General features: G+C 40.4%; 4 protein-coding genes across 4 annotated transcripts in view; 2 read left to right on the top strand and 2 right to left on the bottom strand.

Annotated features, from left to right (window-relative positions):
• Positions 1-20,543, bottom strand: part of LOC115626698 (flotillin-2) — a 131,762-nt gene that overhangs the window by 94,826 nt on the left and 16,393 nt on the right. The window lies entirely within an intron of this gene.
• On the top strand, positions 526-8,018 carry LOC115626946 (glucose dehydrogenase [FAD, quinone]-like). The gene is made up of 2 exons (XM_030522461.1): positions 526-2,451; positions 7,887-8,018. Exons 1-2 carry the CDS (start codon positions 526-528, stop codon positions 8,016-8,018), a joined length of 2,058 nt encoding a protein of 685 aa, XP_030378321.1.
• On the bottom strand, positions 12,041-12,964 carry LOC115626700. Its single transcript, XM_030522129.1, has 2 exons — positions 12,836-12,964; positions 12,041-12,775 (listed from the first exon to the last, which is right to left on the bottom strand). The coding sequence occupies exon 2, from the start codon at positions 12,771-12,773 to the stop codon at positions 12,291-12,293; it is 483 nt and encodes a 160-aa protein (XP_030377989.1). The 5' UTR covers positions 12,774-12,775; positions 12,836-12,964; the 3' UTR covers positions 12,041-12,290.
• LOC115626693 (glucose dehydrogenase [FAD, quinone]) lies at positions 17,424-19,401 on the top strand. Its single transcript, XM_030522120.1, has one exon. It carries the CDS (start codon positions 17,461-17,463, stop codon positions 19,345-19,347), a length of 1,887 nt encoding a protein of 628 aa, XP_030377980.1. The 5' UTR covers positions 17,424-17,460; the 3' UTR covers positions 19,348-19,401.

Below are 20,543 nucleotides of genomic sequence, written 5' to 3'. Positions count from 1 at the left end.
ATCTGACGCAAGCACCGCTAACCGTATTGTCAACCTATAAGGTAGTCTGAGTTTCAGATTGAATAAACAATATTAGCGATATGGACATAGCGTTCGAAATTCAAACAAAGAGTTCGCCGCTCTTTTCTTCCTAAATGGGAGTGAAACGGCTTCCGCTTTTGGAGCGTAGGGAGCCAATCACCTTACGACCTCCCATCATATCTTCTTCTGGCGCCTTTTATGCCATTTGCTGGCTACAACAATTGTGATTGATTAATAAAGGGGATTATTAACTGCCCTTACTTTATTGGATATCTACAAGTATGCATTTGACAATAGCTAATATATGTTTTCCTTTTCAGTTGCACGTAACGACGAGCAAGGCCAAGTACGATTAGGTCCAGCAGAGCAACGCCATGCACAGGAGAAAGAAACGCTAGAGAAAGAGAGAGAGAGAGAAAGCTACTACACACACACACACACACGCTATACCCTACACCCAACCCCCCTGCCCACTGGCACACCAACGACAAATAACGAACAGCTATGGTGCTCAACCTACTCTTCATTACAACTGTCATCAAATCCACATTCGGTGTGGTAACCACCGGCCTGTGGCTCATACCCCTAATGTTGGCCGCCATCACCTATTATCGCTACGATGCCGTCGATCCCGAATCCCGACCGCTAGACCAGCTAAATCTCTGGCCTGAATATGACTTTATTGTCGTGGGCAGCGGTTCAGCGGGTGCCGTAGTGGCCAACCGATTGTCCGAGGTGCGCAAATGGAAGGTGCTCCTCATAGAGGCGGGGCCGGATGAAAACGAGATTTCCGATGTGCCCTCGCTCGCTGCTTATCTGCAGCTCAGTAAATTAGACTGGGCCTATAAGACCGAACCATCGAATAAAGCCTGCCTAGGCATGCAAAATAATCGCTGTAATTGGCCGCGAGGTCGAGTACTAGGCGGCAGTAGCGTGCTCAACTACATGCTCTATGTGCGGGGCAACCGGCACGACTACGACCATTGGGAGTCGCTTGGCAACCCAGGCTGGGGCTACGAGCAGGTGCTGCACTACTTTAAGAAATCTGAAGACAATCGAAATCCCTATCTGGCTAATAGCGCCTACCATGGTCGAGGCGGCCTTCTAACAGTTCAGGAGTCGCCATGGCACTCGCCTCTGGTCGCCGCCTTTGTGGAGGCGGGCACTCAGCTAGGCTATGACAATCGTGATATCAATGGTGCTAAGCAGGCGGGCTTCATGATTGCTCAAGGTACGATACGACGCGGATCCCGCTGCTCCACAGCCAAGGCATTCCTGCGACCCATACGCCAACGGAAGAACTTCCATTTGTCGATGAACTCACACGTCACACGCGTCATCATCGAGCCGGGCACGATGCGCGCTCAGGCCGTGGAGTTTGTCAAACACGGGAAGGTCTATCGCATAGCAGCAAGGCGGGAGATCGTTCTGGCGGCGGGCGCAATAAACACTCCCCAGTTGATGATGCTATCGGGTCTGGGGCCGCGAAAGCATTTGGAGAAGCACGGCATTCGAGTGCTGCAGGACCTGCCTGTCGGTGAAAATATGCAGGATCACGTCGGCATGGGAGGCTTATCATTTTTAGTGGACAAGCCCGTGGCCATTGTTCAGGATCGCTTCAATCCCACCGCCGTTACCTTTCAATATGTGCTGCGCGAACGTGGTCCCATGACCACACTGGGTGGTGTGGAGGGTCTAGCCTTTGTGCATACGCCCTACTCGAATCGCAGCATAGATTGGCCGGACATACAGTTCCACATGGCACCAGCCTCCATTAACTCAGACAATGGTGCGCGCGTTAAGAAGGTTCTGGGCCTCAAAGAGTCTGTGTACCAGGAGGTCTACCATCCTATCGCCAACAAGGACACGTGGACGATCATGCCGCTGCTGCTACGTCCGCGATCACGTGGCACCGTGCGTCTGCGCTCTCCCAACCCCTTCCATTATCCACTCATAAACGCCAACTACTTCGACGACCCGTTGGACGCTAAAACGCTGGTTGAAGGCGCCAAGATTGCGCTCCGCGTAGCCGAAGCCAAAGTCTTTAAGCAGTTCGGTTCACGACTCTGGCGCAAGCCCCTGCCCAACTGCAAGCAACACAAGTTTCTGTCTGATGCCTACCTTGAGTGCCACGTGCGCACCATTTCGATGACCATATATCACCCGTGTGGCACGGCCAAAATGGGACCCGCCTGGGATCCCGAGGCTGTGGTGGATCCGCGACTGCGTGTCTATGGTGTGCGCGGTCTGAGGGTCATCGATGCCAGCATCATGCCCACCATTAGCAGCGGCAACACCAATGCACCGGTCATTATGATCGGTGAGAAGGGCGCCGATCTCATCAAGGAGGACTGGCTGAAGAATCCCGAGTACAAAGTAAAGCGGCACAGTAGCGCTGGCACTGGCAGTGGCAGTGGCAGTGGGGACGAGGCAAGCCATATTGCTAACGATGCCCAGGCGGCCAACAACAGCACCAATGTCATCAGCTAGCCAAGCCTAGCCAACGAACTATCAGTCAGTCAGTCTGCCAGTAGGCCAGACAGTCAGTCAGTCAGCCAGCTCAGGGGCCACAACTAGCTTTACAATCGCATGTTGCTAACAAACAAAAGTTTGCCATTGTTTAAACATATGTATCCGCCATAGCCACAGACAAGCACATTGTTTGTTTACATTGGACCAGCCCAGAAAGCAAACACAGCACGTCGCGTTTTAGGCCCGAAAAATCTTTTCACCCAGCGCCACTTTCCATTGCATCATCTGCTTTGATGTGTGTCTCCAGCTTCAAATAATCCTCAAGTCGAAATTGTTGCAACGGCAATGCATGAAATCGAGTCATAAATTAACTGTAGCTATATATTTGTATTCTTAGCTATAAATTGTCTACTTATGTACCTACAATGTATTGTGTGTACGCTTTAAATCAAGCTGTATATGTTTTTTTTTTTGTTCGCTAATTAGTTTAGTTTATTATTATTTAAAAAAAATATTATTGACTATTTATAAGCTCATTCGCATACATATTTAAGAACTAGTATTAAGAACATGTAAATGTATATAAATTAAATAGAATATTTTACAAAACAAGGAATGCTTAACGAATGCATATTATGCTGAGGCTCTCACATCAATGACATTGTCAAATAAGTTGGCCAGCTCCACAATATTGGTCTGCGAAGCAGGTCCTAAACAAAACTGGAAGAGTGCTGATTAAGATAGAACTACAACAAATAGGCAGATAGCCTACAAAGCCTATCCAATTCAGCTCTACGAATAAGACATTACAGTAGTAATAAAGAAGGAATGGTTTCCACTCAAAAAATCAATCCACAATCTAGAAGCCTGATCCAAACTTTAAGGCGAATATTAGTTGCCTGTACTTATGTATAAAGATAAAGACTACAACAATAACACAGATTGTGTTATTAGACCAATTGTTTCACAACAAAAAATTATTCAAAAATATATTTAAAACCATCCATATTTTTTTCTGCATCTATAGTTCGTAATACATCTGTCTGCAAATCTCCAAATGTAGTCATGTTCCAGGAATTGAATAAATAGAGAAGATATTTAGTTATCTACCAAGACAAACAAGCCCTTTTAGGGATTAATTTTAATACCTCGAATTCGAAATCAAATGGCGATTTTAAATCGCAAATTACATCCGGATTTTCAAACGTAGCACGCAGAAGGAAGCATCTCCGATCCCATAAAGTATACTCCTATATATTCTAAATCAGCATGACGAGATAATCAATCTGCATCTGTCCCTCCGTCCGCCTGGATAAACGTCTGAATTTCTAAACCGATTGAGCCTACATCCCCAGCCCACGCAAGTTTATTTTAATTTTTTTTATTTTCCCCCTTCCTCCCCCCTCTACAAGAGCGTGTTCGACTGTATCATTCTGGTTTTCTAAGTGCTGACAAATAATTATATAATAAGAAAAGTTAAATCGCGGTAACCATTTATAGCATCCGCCAAAAAGTATGCATGCAATTTTATCGAAGTTCAAGCAAATTTCGAGCACAGCGAAGATTTGTCGAAGATGAGCGATTTGGTTCGACATCGATTACTATTTATAATTCTGCTTGAAAATGTTATGAACTACAAGTAGTTGCAATATTCCGGCAATCATTATTAAACAAACATTTGACAATATTTTCAGTTGACAAATGTAGAAGACTCTGTAAAAATGAATATGCAATGCATCCATATAACGAAATCAAAAATTGCAAACATCATTAAAGCATTATTTGGCTTATTAACTATTTGGATAATTGTTGGCATAGAAACGTTTTGAAGTTCTTTTAAAATGCCGATAATAAAACCAAACATTTCCAGAGAGGGAATGCAATGAAGTTAAACCCGTATATTGGTATTATATATATGATTTTTTTATTATTTTATTATTATTATCTGCACACAACTAGCATTTCATTCTTCTTTTATTCTTTGCTTGTTCTAAAAGAAAACAAAATGAGCTCCTGTAAAAATTGTGGGAAACCCAGCCAGCGGTTTTGCCTTGTCAGTTAACTTTTTGGCAACTCATGATTCGTTAACATCGAATGCCTACATTGGTAAGAGTCCGGTTTTCTTCTTGCATTTAATAAGGTGCAAAACGATTTCAATGAAATGTTTTTTCCACACGAAGCACTGCTCAAGTTTAAATTTATTACTAGTTTGATGATCGCTTAATCGTATAGGTATTATTTAATAATGTGATAACTAAAGCTTAAGTCCAATAAAAAATTATACTACTGCATTTAAATGTGTGAAGCAGAGGAATGCGATTAATAAAGATACATACTATATGTATCCATTTTGATTGATATTTTCAAGCTTTTTTTTTCGAAATTCAACTGTTGGTGCCATAAGTCCCTGTTTTTTACAACAGATTGGAGATTGAAAATTCTGAACTAAATTCTTGTATACCCCCACTATATCTCTCTATTCAGTCATTGGAGTAAAGCAAATGAACATTTGACAATTAACAACAAGTAGAACGTTACAGTCTTGTCCAGCCGACTTATGAATACACTTCCAATATCCCAATCATTCCTACGGCAGGTAAAGTATATACATAAGTAGTTAAGCGAGTTGAATTAAAATTTAGCATACTTGTATATTGAGGCATTTTTAAAACTCTATGCTAAAGAAAAGTGAGTTTCTATTAAACCTAATTCTACACCGCTCATTCCTTTGACTGTTACTTGATATTATGGATAAATATCTTGTTGTTGGGGCATTTTTTTTTTTTGCAAAGTTGATATAAAAGGAAAGAAAGATTTCGAGTAGGGGAATTGATTAACCAATTCTTAAAATTACATTTCATGTGTGTAGATTAGTGATCAAGAAATGATATTTAATATCCTCTAATAAATACAATAATAAATATCCTAGGTATCTTATCTGTTGGGTATCACATAATAAATTCTGCTTTAATTGCAAATAACTTAGCTGTTAATACAACAGAATGAAAATTAGTTACTACATAAAATATCTAAATTGAACTTCGTAATACAGCCGAAATCATAGCAATCCAAAAAGCAATCGCAATCTGTTTATAAAAACCCAGGAAACATGCAATATGTTCAGATTCACTTTCTTCCCTTACTGCCATAGCCAACTTCGACAACCACCATTACTATCCTACCCCAATCAGATCAATATTACAACACAAATGCCCTAAAATAAAACTTATTTGGGTACCTAGCTACAAGAATGTTACTGGAAACGAAACAGCAGATTCTTTTGCAAAACTGGCCACAGCTCTTCCTCTTATTTACACCCCCAACTACAATTCCTCCGACATAACCCTAGCTCTAAAAAATTATTTTACTCATCCTATGGGTACCAGCAAAGCAACGCCGACAATTTATATCTCCTTGACCTGTACAATAACAATCCGCAAAAACTCCTATCAAGAACAGAACAAATAAAACTTAATAGAATTCGCCTTGGACATACCGCATTAACACAAACACATTTCATGGACCAAACTCTATCTAAACACTGCCCTTTCTGCAATAACGCGCTAATAAACATTGCACATATCCTCACCTCATGCCCCACACTCCATCTATTTTCAAAAAACATTAACCCCATCACCTTAATTGCAAACCCATCAATACATAACTCCAAACTCATATTTAAATATTTAAAAGCCACAAAATCTAAACCCAGTCCCCATACATATGTATTCCTACTTTTTTCTTTAACACTGTAAAATGTACACACAAAGTTAGCTGAAGGCCCTAGTAGCCATTGCTAACATAATCCTCTTCTGTTAGTTTTAAGATTTTAATCTTAAGCTAGCATTATATAAATAAATACATAAATAAAACTTCGAAATACAACTCCTGTTATTCATCCAGCAGTAATGAATTCAAAATATTCATACCAGTAGTTTATATCTTAGCTCTTAAATCCAAAAAAACTAATCGATTGTACTATATAGCATGAATTATATCAACTGGGCCTACAGTTTTCCAAGAAAAGCCAGATTACTGATTTTGGTGTCTCTAGCTGATATTTTTTAAAAGTTATCGACGTTCGTACGGACGTACAAACGGCCGTAATGTGTAGAGTCGTCCCATCATTATATACAAATACAAGTATACATATAACTGTAGCTCGGAGACTGTCACACCTTTTTTCATGCAATTGAAATGACGAATTTAAATTACTTATGAGTAGACCCCCTTCAGGTATAGGGTATACAAATTTATAAAGATCAATTAAGGTTATTGCTTTGCCGCTGCAGCTCTGACAATTACTGTGTCTCCCACTTATTAGAGGCGCATGTAATAAAATGTGCAATTAGTATATAAGTAGTATGACCCCTGAAATGTGCGGGTATTTCAGTTGAAGTCTATTTCTTTCCAAAACGTAGCCTAACACCAGGCGCACCCATAAAATGCTCGGCCGTTAGCCAAACGGTGACAGGGCACGAAACAAACGTGTAAATTTGTTGCTATTGGTGACGCCAGATGGCTGAGAAGATAAAAGTCGTTTAGCCCGGCCATAAATTTACAAAACTTGTAGAGGCCCGAACGAGCAGTTGTTGCGGTCAATGGTTTGTGGCCGAAGAAGCGAAACAGAAATATGTTAGTAAAACCAATAAGCAGCCAAAAACAAAGAGCAGTCGCCTTAACATATGTCAACAATGTTCAACTTTGAACTTGTTATATGACATACAAGTAGATGTAGATAGGTAGAGATATTTACTTATATAAGTAAAAGACAGACAAGTTACGAAGGCAACGCCTATTTGGGCTGTCAGTTGTCGACGCTATAAATCATCATCATTGACAGAATAGACGAATGAGCGCGACCTCAGACAACAATTTTCATGTCTATAATAGCGGAAGCCGGAACTGAACCATCGCTATCAACCATACACTAAATGCGCCCTAATCAATGCAAATTAAATAATGCTTTTCCGCTACAACGGAAATTTTCGCTTGGCCGCCAGCCCCAAAAAGTGACAATGAAAAGCACGCAATGAAGCCAATGAATAAAGTTAAAAAAAAAAACAAACATATATAAAACAGAAAAAGTTCTAATTAATGCTGGCCGATCTCGACGGCTGCTACACAAGACACATGCTAATGGCGAATTAATGTAAATATTGTTGTTGTTGTTGTTAATGTGGCTATAGCTGCTGCTGTATCTGCTGTTGATGCTTCAAATTTACAACAGCAGGCCCAGACCGGATCGCCAGCCCAACTCCATGCACATCGCACATTTAACGGCCGTTCGCACGATCGCGGGCAAGTTCAAGGTCTCTCTCTCAGCGCATTTTGTTTTATTATAATTGCTTGGCAATATTGCGCATACGCCACGTGCACGCCCCCATTAATAGCGTGCACCAACAGCGGACAAGTTAATGCAGTCTAGCTGGGCATCTGAACGAGCGCCTCGTCTACGTGACCAATCGATGTGCGATCATCGCATTGAGCCAGCTGCCAAACAATACAAAGAGAGCGATCGTTAGAGAGCTAGGCTATAAGCAAAACAAAGACCTTTAAAGCAAAAACTTTTTGCGTTCATGCCAAGTCTGAAAACAGTGTCTCTTATACTCTTTATTCGAAGGGTCAAAGAGCATATTGGTTATATGTCCATGTATGTAACAGAGCTGCGGAACAAGCTTAGCGGGTCTGCTTGTCTGCCTCCTTATTCGTGTTCGTCATTCAATTTAATTTTCGTCACCTCTCTGCCTCTTTTTCCGTTTGTCCCTTGAACAGAAAGCAATAACTTATCTTCTTTGGGCTAACCAGTTTGCTTCTAAATTTCAACCATTTCTGCCCATTTCTGAATATATAAAGGGTAATCCTGTAACGTCTAAGTCTAAGTATGCAAAATGAATAATGACAAAACTTTTCATTCTTAAACAGCTGTTGTCAACTTAATATTATTTACCTTTTACAATTTTCAGGCACGATTTAAAGTAGGAAGGAAGAGGAGCTTGATCGTAGCAGGGACAATAGCTAGCAAGATGACAAGAAAATAAAAAACAAATGCCTTGCCTGCATTTAAAAAAAAATTGTTTGAAACTAAACGCCAGAGACCATCTAAAATATCTTAATAATAGTGTATGGAACAAAGAGTAAACTGCTGATTAAAATGTTCATATTTTAGACTTTTGAGGAATACCCACACAACTCTTAATAAGATAGCAAATAAAATGCCAGAATAGGAAAAAATGCATAAATAATACTCTAAGCAGCAACTGAATATAAAAATTTGAATTCACAAATTTGGCAGCCAAGAGAAGACAAGAGATCGCGAGGGAGAAGCTTTGTGTTTATAAATTATAGAAATAAACGTATTGTTACTCGTTTGTATGCAATATATTGTTTGCTCTTCTGCATAAAAATTTACCAACAAAAAATATAGCAATGTAGATCAGTTTCTTGAGACATTGCAACGGCACGTGGCAAGGACAACAGTGCAGCTACATACAAGTATGTCTATAATTCCATTCTAGCCCTGCTCGAGAGCTTAGCCGCTGCTTTAAACGCTACAGCTTCAGACCTAGCACAAGATCGACTCACAAATTCGCCAACTTAGGCCAATCCAACTGGGTCAATGGCTGACGGAAGTATTTCTTAAAGCTTTTTTTTTTCTTTTTAGCCAACAACTGCAAAGTATTGGTTGAACTTCCTGTCATAGTCGCCGTTGTTTTACCGCTACAAACTGGGCTTAGCGTTCGAGTTAGAGGTCAATAAACTTGTTATACTCTGATATGATTTCTGTTTGCAGCTGCCAATCGTGCAGCGGCCGTTAGGCCAAGCACACAATTGACCCAGACCTAGTGAACTTGAGAACTCATGGCCAAGAAGTTTTGTGTTCGAGTATGCGACCAGCGACACATAAATCAATATTAATATTTTACTTATTCTCGACTCGATTTGCATTTTAATGGGCCGACCGCCCCACAGGCCACAAGGGATCGTCACTTACCTGTAAGAAAAACAGAAACAAACACAATATATATTCGTATTAGAATTAAATAACCATAATTATGAGACATGAGTTATGTATGGGTGCGATAAATCTTAGATTAGGTCCCTCCTATAACTATGCATGCCCCTTCTGGCCGTAAACATTACAACGCCGCATTAAAATTAATGTTTATGGCCTAGACAACTCGCAATCACTTAAGCCGTTAGCGGAAGTAACTGAGACGCTCTGTAACCGGTCCAGAGCGTGGGCCAAGAGCAATTGAGATGTACGAGTATACGACAACGGCCCTGTATTCGATTAACTGCCCTGTTACAGCACACTAGCATAGTGACCCATATCTGGGCGAGTAGCCGTTGGCGCAACTAGAAAAACAAAAGTGCTGTGAAGTGCCGAACTGGCTGCTGCTAATGGCTACAGGTTTTCACATTCGGCTCTAAAAATTCTAAGTCATGCCCTTGACTCAATTAGCTACGTCACGATCGACGTTTGTTGTGTGCTAAGCGCACGGAAGTGCTTGAATTGGTGAGAAAGTATAACTCAAATGAACAAGTTTGGTTTACGGCTAAGACATTTACCCAGCATTAACATTAAAAACGCCAACATTAAGAATGAATACAAGGTAAGCAAATGAAGTGGGTGAATCATGATAATAAACGTATAAACAGGCCTACCACTAAATCGCTTTGTTAATAAATGCATGAACTTGTGCTAACAAATGGACTCATTGTTATACTATGTTTAGTGATTGAATACATGAATGCCTATGTGTTTGAGTTAAGTGACTCAAAACTATTGGAAAAACTAAAGATACAATTTATAGACAACAATTTTACAATTTTACGCATTCATGGATTCTTACAATGGCTTTTTTATATCTATTCGCATATTTCGTATGTTCTAGGATAGTAAATGCATTGAATTAAATAAATGTAGCCAATGAATGTAGCCTTCATGAGTCAAAACTATCGTAAACGAATTACTGTACGCTTTGATTAACTAAATTCAATAAAGGAATTAGGAATTGTGTGAATGCAGTGGCTGTTTGTTTGATAGAAATCGCTTTGTAAATAAATATATTGTTAAAATGTTTCAAAAAGCTTAAAAACTTAATATTATAATATTGATTTATATCTATAACTTTTCACAATTTTGACGAAACAATCTCTTCGATAAACGCTTCCGATTAATGTTTCAAATAGTAATAATCATAACTACTGTAAAACGTATTTAAACACAAGTAAAATTTTCTTAAAACCGATTGTTTGTACGCCTTGGATATTAAGTTTGTCAAACATGACGTTAAATTTGTGTGATTTTATAATGTTTAGAAAATCATAATTCCTTAATATCACAATTTTTTGTACAGCTTTAATTGAAATTTGATACACACATTCGTGTACATAAATATTTTAGACTTTTATGTATTTGTTCATGGAATTTAATTATATAATATTGTAAGTTTATAAAATCATTATGTTGGAAAAACTAAACATCCAATTGTTTAGATTGAAATCGAAATGTTCATAGAAAGATCTGTCGCATAAATGAATGGTTTCCTCTTTAAATTATGAATATATGGATCCATTGTCTCAGCCAATTATTTCTGCTTCATATGCTGGGACATGTAATATTTTGGGGTATATTTTATACTAAACAGCCTCAAATGTATTGTATTTGAAATGGTCAGCAACCACAGATTCTAGACTTCAATGTAAATTCATTAAGCATAATTATTAATTATGCGAATAAACCTTCATTTAGCAAAAGAAAAAAAAACTGCTAGCTGTAACGAGTGACTGGGGAATCACTTTAATTATCTTCACTTAAATAGGCAGTTACTGGAATCGTGCCTAGAATACGTTGAATAATAGTAAATCACAATAAACATCTTAGAGAAGATAGCAGAATGGAAAAAAGTATTTGAATCACCCACAAAGTAAATAATTCATAATTCACGCTCATTCAAATGATTGTTGCGAATTCTTTGTATAGAATGTATCAATTAATTCACACAGCCTGGCAATCGCGATCACAATAAATCACCGCGACACTAGACAATAATGTTCCCCCTCGCCCCCAGCATTTGTATTCATAATCATAGAAAACAAATCTACTAACTGATTGCAGATTGAAGATAGCCATGACAAAGCTGTTCACATCGCAGCAAAGCAACAAAGACCGACCACTCGAACAGTTCGCCAGTTGAATAACATTTCAATATGACTATAATACACATAATTGCTGTTCATACATGCAATATCAGTGTGTGTCTCTGTGTGTGTGTGTGTGTAGTTTATATTTTTAGGCTCAAATACAAGCATCAATTGTTGAACTGTCAGTCTGTCTGTCTGTCTGTCTGTCTGTCTGTCTGCCTGTCTGTCTGCTGTCAATTGTCAGGCAATTGAAAACCCACAACAGTTGGTAGCTCTTTGTTCGCTGCTATATTTGTGCTTCTAAGCCGTACCATTAAAGTGTGTAATTATTTGGGTTTGATTTATAAATGGAACTATGTATGCTTTTATTATATTCAAACACTTCAGCACCCCTAACCCCTGCCGGCGACGAAATCGTTTGCACAAATGTGTCGGTTGATTGTGTAGATCAAAGCGGCTTAAATTGGCCAATTTGGTAGCGACGTTGGCGCCGTCTCTAGAGTTCCATGCACTTGAAATAGAACTTGGAACAGGAAATGTGCGGTGAAGTGTAGTTAACAGGCAGAAAGTTTTCATGAGCGACGGGGGATTAGGGTGGCTGGAACATGGGTTGAAACTTGAACTTTAACTAAAAGTCTTGCAATCACCTACACGTGTATAACCTCATTGCATAGGGTCAAGTCATCGCACGAATCTGAGCTTGAAGTTCTGTCATCCAAATCCCTATTTGATCCCAGCAAGCAATGATGGGAGCCAGGATTCTGCGAGCAGTGTTTGTACCAAGCCGCATTCTCACGATTTATACCCAAAGCGACCAAAATTCGCTCGGAAACGTTCTGCACAATGCGGGCAAGAGCTCGAATGACGCTGTTGCATCGATTGGCCAGTGGTGGTTTGGCAGCAGGTCCTGCCTCCTTCGAGCCATTCATGCCATCCATGCACACAAATACTGATACATCGTTCACGTTCTCTTCTTCAAATGCCTCTAGGGTTTGAGTAAAAGCTTCGCAATAGGCCGATGCTTCCCCCTCAGTCGATCGCCTTGGTCTGGGCATTTTGTTAATATCAGGACCCAGTATTGCTGACCTAAGCAGTGCAATTATTTGCTGCTTAGTGGTGAATTGCGTCATGCCTAGGTAGGAGAAGGATCTAGCCATTACATAATATTTCTTCCGGCTAGCCCAATACTTACCAGCACCCTAAAGACGATAAGAACTTTCGAAAATGTTTCGAGTTCAAATCGGTTCCATAGCTGCTGACAACAATTATAGACTTTTGAACTGAAATCTATTTCAAAGGATGCTCTTCTTGCTTCTTGCAGCTATCGGTTTGTTTTGTTTTGTACTTTTTTTTTTGTACTTAAAATCGCCTACTAATGATGACCATCGATATTCTGCAAGATTTGGCTTTTTGCCATAAAATCAATTCCCCATTTTTGTTTAGCCATTTAATGGTCTTCCTCGCATATATTTGCCCTTTTAATATTTACCAAAGTTGTCATCGAGTTTAAAGCTTAAAATGGAACTTGAAAAGTGGCAAAACTGGAAGATGAGGCAGGCATGAAAAAAAAAAACCCCAGCCCAAAGTTAAAATTCCAGAAATAGATTATCGCACCAAAAACGAGTCGGGTGGCTCCATAAAAACACTTGTCAGTCGAGAACATTTAGCGGTGAGCCGCACATACTAAAGCATTACAAACTTATATGTATGTATGTGCTCGTATGTATGTATATGCTTATGTTAATGCGATTTTGGCTAGACGACGTTTGTAGACCTACAAGTCATGCTTGGCGGCACGACAGCTGAGTCAACACGAGCAAAAAGGCCTTAAGTAATTCTTAATTCCCTTTTTCGACAGATTTAAGATTGTTGCAAAATGTTTTACCCAGATTTACAGCTCAGAACGCTGTAGTTTCTCAGCTTTACTCAGATATTCCTTTCAACCCACAACAACCTCACATTATATTTGATGGTCTTCAATGTCAATGAGTAACCAAATGGCTGCAGGTTGTGGCCCAAGACCGAGAATTGCTAATACTTGTAGCTGCATAAACAGCAATAGCAACAACTGTTGCCAGTTTTAGTCACAGCCCGAAGTCGGTCAAAGACAACAACTCGCAAAATTCTTGACTATAGAGTCAATCATCGTTTTGCGAATTTCCAAACCGGCAACGGCAACGGCAACAGCAGCAACAGCAACAGCAACCACAAGCCCATTGATGGTAGGAGAATAAAAAATAAAAATAACCAAATACTTTAATTGCCGTTAGTCGCGACGCGAACTTCAAGCGTGTTGCCAACAATTGCGAAATTACACACCACATGCCGTTGTTGTTGCCGCGGAGTCGAAATATGCCGCCTGCAACTTGCGACTTGAATGTCAGTTGTTCTCAACCAAACCTTGGCTGTGGTTATGACTCCGCCGATTGTCAACACGCACAAGAACTTGACCAAGCCGCCATTATATACATGCATTCATATACATATACATACATATACTATGTGAACATACAAGTATATAATGTAAGTATGGGTCCATCTTCCACCTCATTGGCATGCGAGCCCCGTACGTGCAACCCATCCTTGAACTCCTGTTTGGTTGACTGTTCTCGACCCAGAAGAACGACAATTAATCAACAACTACTTGCACAACAGCGACAGTCAATTGTTGAACAGTTTCGTTATTACCAGTATTATTATTATACTTTTTTATACTATCTTCTTTTTTTGTATGTCATGCGGCCGCTGCGCTCGACTGCATCTACAGTCTATGTGCCTCTGAGCCCAAGTCTTGGATTCTACACCTTATATCTTAATGTTTTGTCTCAACCGCTCGTTTCATTTCTCATTAAAAAAAAAGCAATAATTCAGTCAGGCACAGTTAATTCGCATGTAAGCGGAAATAATTATAAAACCGAAGCTTTGGCAGTTCATTTAGAACCCAAAGGGGCGGATTGACCATCTAAGGCGGGGGCACTCAACCGGCATTCTCTATTCAAATACCAGTAGTTGGCAAATTTATTTACATTGAAATTCTCATTCAAAGTGACTGCAACATTCGATTGCATGCAAGAACAATCACTGTTTATCGTTGGGAGGCGGAACTTCGAGGTGAGGGCGCCGAACGATCGCTACGATAACTATGAACGTACTTACGATATTACGACATCAGCGTGCATTTTACGACGAGCGAATATTTATAAAACTTTCCTTTTATCTAACTGTTGCCATATCTTTAGGGCATATTAGGTTGGGCTGGCTGCTTAACCTAGAAGAGCACATACGATTCAGATGCCTAGAGTATTCCAACTCAGCCTCAAGTACTCCAAAACTTTAAGACATCACGAAGACCTGCACGTTCCACTATTAAGGCATATTAGAATATACTTCGAAATATCTGATCTTTATGAATCGTAATGGAACGATAAATAAGTGAGAACGGGTTGGCTTCCAAATATGAAAGGGCAAATTCAAAGAAGTGCAGCAACTTTAGACAAATATTTAAAGCAATGGGGTGCGGATTTAAATTTAAAATGTTCAGAGAACCTGTATACCAAGTTTGATAAGTCTTTTTCAATTCTCTCGAAATACAAGCGTTCAAGCTCACAAATACTTGAACGTAAACTGTTGGACATACAGACAGTTCGTTTCAGCATGCCCATATAAAAACAAATGAAGAATAGGACGGTCCCATCAAGAAGGAAACATAGTAGTATGCCTAGTGATCGTGACTGAAAAATCAAACGGACCTGGGCAGACTGATTATGGTAGTTTGCCGGGCGAATGAATAATGTACACTCATATATCCAAGATAATTCCATAGATGATATTTAGTCATTAATTTGTTATATTACATTACTCTTGGCTGTATGCATTAACCGGGAATTCCATGAAAACTAACCGTAACTTTGTAAAAAAGGAAAGAAACATCTCCAAAACATAAATTTTCACAAAGCTTTTGGACTAACGTACACAAAGTTTTTTTTTTCATACATTGAGTAATCACCAAAAACTCTCTGAAAAATGCCCAATTTCGCGCCATATTTTAATTCTAAATCGCACCAACAACGTGTGCCAATCCTCACCGCTTTTAGCTAAATTCATTTGCCAACGAAAGGAACGCTTTATATAGAAAATGAAGAGAAAACGCTTTATATAGAAACCCGATTTTTGAATGTTCTCCAGTATCTCTGCTACTGTAATTCATTTAAAATATACCTTGTTGTGGCAATCCTTTCCTTTACGACAGCAAACCAATGTTACATGGAGCCAAAACTAATATGTATAACATATTTGCTGAAGATATCTTTAAAAACAAACGTCATGTTTTATTTGTGATTTGCAATAAACTTGATAAGAGATAAGTGTACATAACAAGTTTGGTGTCCCTAGTTATTTTGGTTCAAAAGTTGTTGGTGTTCGTACAGAATTAGTCTTTCTAGTATATCCCATTACAAGCCCTACTCACATTGCTCTTTATTTTGATATTAAATGATTCGGCTATACCCTCCTACCCTCCTACAGGGTGTAAGCGATTGACTGTAATTTACAACTTGTGTGTATTTTTCTCTCTAATGGGTTCTTTAATAGAGAGCGAATAATCTTGGATACAATGTACGTTGATTTGGCACGTGTAGACTAATTTGCGCTAACTACAGTTTTTTTTACACCCTGTACCCGAAGATAAAAGGGTTTATTAGGTTTGTGCAAAGCATGTAACAGGCAGAAGAAATCATCTCCGACCCCATAAAGTATATATATTTTTGATCAGAGAAATCGATCTAGACATGTCCATCCGTCTGTCTGTATGAACGCCTGGATTTCGGAAACAGCTGAGCGTACATTAACCAAATCTAATGTGGACGCTCCTAGCCCTTAGTCTATACGATTGTATTTTATTTTTTTGATTGTCCCCCCCTTTTTCCCGCTACAAATTCAATTCTGTCCACACTCATAAGCTACATAAACTTTGCACAAGTAATCTATTTACAATTATCTACTTTGGCTTAAAATTTGATTTAAAACGGTCAATTCTTAGAAAAGTTATTAGCGAAAAAATGTCACTCCAGTAAAACTACACTCCCACAAACTACAGCATCAAGTTCGCTCTTCTTCTTCTTTTTGCTTCGGATAAGGGCCTGGAGTTAGTCTGGGTACAGGGTATTTCACTGTCGGGCTAGCTCGCCTGTAGCGTTCTCTCTTGTTTCTGTTGCAACATGCATTTCATGCGACATTTGCGACCTTTTGTAAAACTAGGAGCTACTGTAAATCGAGGCTTTAAAATTATATTCTGGTTTTAATTTGTGCTGAGTGCATTGTCTGAAAATGTTTCCCTGGCACTTGGGTGTCTAAGACATTTAAATATAAATTGGTCTGGAATTTTGTTGATTAATCATCCTGCATATGTGGCCAATCAAATGCGATATGTAAATGCGATTCTGATCACGTTCTTGCATAGCTGAACATTAGCCAAGAATCACTGACCAATGACATTGTTAGCAATCAGATCTAAAATGAGCTGCCGCTGACTCAGCGCGTTCCAAACAATCTGCTCCGCTCTGGCCCATCTCGTGCTGCTGCGAGTGCATTAAATATACCGCTTGTGCAGATCATTGCCTATAAATTTCCCCTGTTGTTACTAATTGGTTACCCAATGTGCGCGTCGATTAAATGATCGATAAGTAGGCCTGAGGTAGGAGAACGAGAGGTAGTAATCGATTACACGTGGCTATCATCATAAATACAATTCCGCGCGCGGCTTGCCCAGCAGTTGGGTGAGAACAGTGCACACCTTAAGTTCCTTTCCATGGCTTATCTATGGAAATGCGCCCCATGAAATGTCTATTGCTGATAGTACTCCGACTTGTATGCCTGCTGCAGTTCCCACTAGCGACGCAGTCACAGAGCTATTACGGCAATGGTCTGGCCGACGTCTTGGAGATAATACGTCGTGGCCAGTACTACATGGATCTGGAGGCGCAGGACGAGAAAGCAAAGCCTCTGCGTGAATATGACTTCGTAGTGGTGGGTGCGGGTACAGGAGGATGCACGCTAGCCGCACGACTCTCGGAGAATCCCAAGTGGCAGGTGCTGCTGCTGGAGGCCGGGGGACCCGAAAGCTACATTATGGATTTACCTATTATGGCACACTATCTGCAGCTGGGCGAGATGAACTGGAAGTACCGCACCGAGCCATCGCCATCCTATTGCCTAGCCATGAAGCAACAGCGCTGCAACTGGCCACGCGGTAAAGTAATGGGTGGCAGCTCAGTGCTTAATTACATGATGTACACCCGTGGCAATAGGCGCGATTTCGATACGAATTGGGCGGCTCATGGCAATCGAGGCTGGAGCTACGACGAATTGCTGCCCTATTTTCGTAAGTACGAGGGCTCACTTGTGCCGGACGCAGATGCGGATTATGTGGGCCGCGGCGGTCCGGTTAAGGTCACATACACTGAGACACGAACACGAGTCGCCGACGCTTTTGTGCGCGCCTCCGAACAGGCAGGGTTGCGTCAAGGCGACTACAACGGTCGCCGTCAGGTGGGCGTTTCCTACCTTCAAGCCACTTTGTTCAATGAGACGCGCTGGAGTGCCAACCGCGCCTATCTCTACCCACTCAAGGGTCGGCGACCCAACCTGCATGTGTGGAAGCATGCTCTAGTCACTAGGGTGCTTATTGATGCGGTTACCCGGCAAGCCCAGGGCGTATTGGTGCGTTGGCGTGGCAACGAGACGCTGGTGCGCGCACGCAAAGAAGTAATACTCTCGGCAGGCGCCATCAATACCCCACAGCTTCTGATGCTGTCAGGTATTGGGCCGGCCAAGCACCTTCGTCGCCATGGCATCAAGCCGCTAGCTGATCTGGCCGTAGGATTCAATTTACAAGATCATGTGGCACCAGCTATAACCGTACTGACAAATGCCACAGTATTGCATGTTAATGATATGCTGACCACAGATCAGCTGGGCAACTATTTGCGCGGACGTGGCCCAATGCGCATTCCAGGCGGTGTAGAGGCCATTTCATTCTATGAACTTGACGCACCGCAGGACCCTGATGGCTGGCCCGACATGGAACTGTTCATGGTCGGAGGTGCATTTCACATCAATGTAGCGTTGCGGCTTGCCTTTGGACTGCGCGCTGACATCTACGAGACAATTTTTGGGGCCATAGAGCGCAAAAAGGCCAACGGATTTATGATCTTCCCCATGATATTGCGCCCCAAAAGTCGTGGTCGCATCAAGCTCAAAAGTCGCGATCCCACGGCTCATCCACTAATATACCCCAACTACTTTGCGGATCCCTACGATCTGGACATCACCGTGCGAGGCATTCAGCAGGCAGTGAAGCTTCTTCGTGAGCCCGCGATGCGAGAAATTGATGCGCGACTACTGGAGACGCAGCTGCCCGCCTGTCGCCACCATGGCTGGCAAACCACCGCTTACTGGGAATGCCATGCCCGACATTTCACTTTCACCATCTACCATTATGCGGGTACAGCCAAAATGGGACCTGCCAGCGATCGTAGCGCCGTTGTGGATGACCGTTTACGTGTCCACGGCATCAAAGGACTGCGTGTGGTAGATGCAAGCATTATGCCTCATCTGATTGCCGGTCATCCCAATGGCCCTGTCTTCCTTATAGCCGAGAAGGCAGCCGACATGATAAAAGAAGATCACAACTTTGTAGCTAAGTAGTAGGTAGAATAATTCCAATGCAGCAAGTCAATAAAACTATTTAGATTTCGAATATAGGGCGCTGCTTTATCGGATTCCAAAACGAATATAATGCCCTTTTCATGAAAATCTGTAGTCCGTACAACTAAATAGTTGAAATTCCAGCCAAATCATTCCACTGTCCGTTTATAACTATAAACTAGCATTAAGATGTATAGAACCAAAAGCAACTGCTCCCTCAAGTTCAATACCCAGGTAATTATACACCGACCATAGCACTTAGTAGTTCAAATAACAATAATAATATTGCCTAGGTTTTAGGCAACCAACATTTGTTGTGGCTATCGGAACAATTAGTTGTTAATGTGTCGTTACGTTTTGGTGACGTTTGAAGACAGGCGAAACACACAGCTAATTGGGATTTGGTCCAGCTGAAGTCAAAGTCTATACAACACGAATCTATAACGTTCAGGGCATACATACCTGAATCCCAAACATGGAAAATAAGTATTCCAAAAACAACCCCAATTTGTGAATACTTATATTTTGAGTGTTTTTTTTTAAATATTTTTTGTATAATTATTTATTTACACAAAAGTTAACTATAATTATAATTGTAGATACTTATGTTATAAAATATCGAAAGAATCTTGACCGGTTGTGCTGTTCGGTGGTTAAATTTAAATGGAATACGAGTATATATCATTTAGAATATAAGAACCATATTCGTTTTTTTTTTTTAAGTACAACAACAAAAATCATATTATTTCGAAATTAATGAAAAGAAATAAGTTAAAGCTAATAACTAGAGTATGCGAATTTACTTTGTTTTAAGTAGTTCAGCATTCTTAGTTGTTTGGTAAATATGAAATATCTGCGTCTGATTTACATCAATTAATAAAGACTATTAAGCTAAAAAGTAGCATAATAAGATTAAAGCATACTTGAATTTGATCTTTGAAAATATAATGGAAAGATTTGAAATGAGTGAGCATGAATGCATTATTATTATGTATATATACGAGTACATATTTGACATCGCTATTCCTTTTTTTAATTACGAGGAAAACAGATGAACCAAATACCATATAGTTCAATAATTTGTAAGATTGATTTGGTGCTAGAATTATTTATTTGAACTGCGTACGCCCTGAAGTGGTGGCGCCTTTCTAGGCTTCCGCATTGGTCAACAACAACAAATATTATTTGACCTATTG

This window comes from Scaptodrosophila lebanonensis, unplaced genomic scaffold, assembly GCF_003285725.1.
Source record: "Scaptodrosophila lebanonensis strain 11010-0011.00,11010-0021.00 unplaced genomic scaffold, SlebRS2 tig00000089-arrow-pilon, whole genome shotgun sequence".
Taxonomy (NCBI): Eukaryota; Metazoa; Arthropoda; class Insecta; order Diptera; family Drosophilidae; genus Scaptodrosophila; species Scaptodrosophila lebanonensis.
Note: the sequence above shows the minus strand (reverse complement) of the source record. Positions and strands in the feature narration are given on the sequence as shown.

Coding starts and splice junctions, on each gene's coding strand:
- LOC115626946 (XM_030522461.1), top strand. CDS start 526: ATGGTGCTCAACCTACTCTTCATTACAACTGTCATCAAATCCACATTC. Junction 2,452..7,886: donor GCAGTGGCAGTGGGGACGAG/GCAAGCCATATT, acceptor CCCCATTAATAG/CGTGCACCAACAGCGGACAA.
- LOC115626700 (XM_030522129.1), bottom strand. CDS start 12,773: ATGACGCAATTCACCACTAAGCAGCAAATAATTGCACTGCTTAGGTCA.
- LOC115626693 (XM_030522120.1), top strand. CDS start 17,461: ATGGAAATGCGCCCCATGAAATGTCTATTGCTGATAGTACTCCGACTT.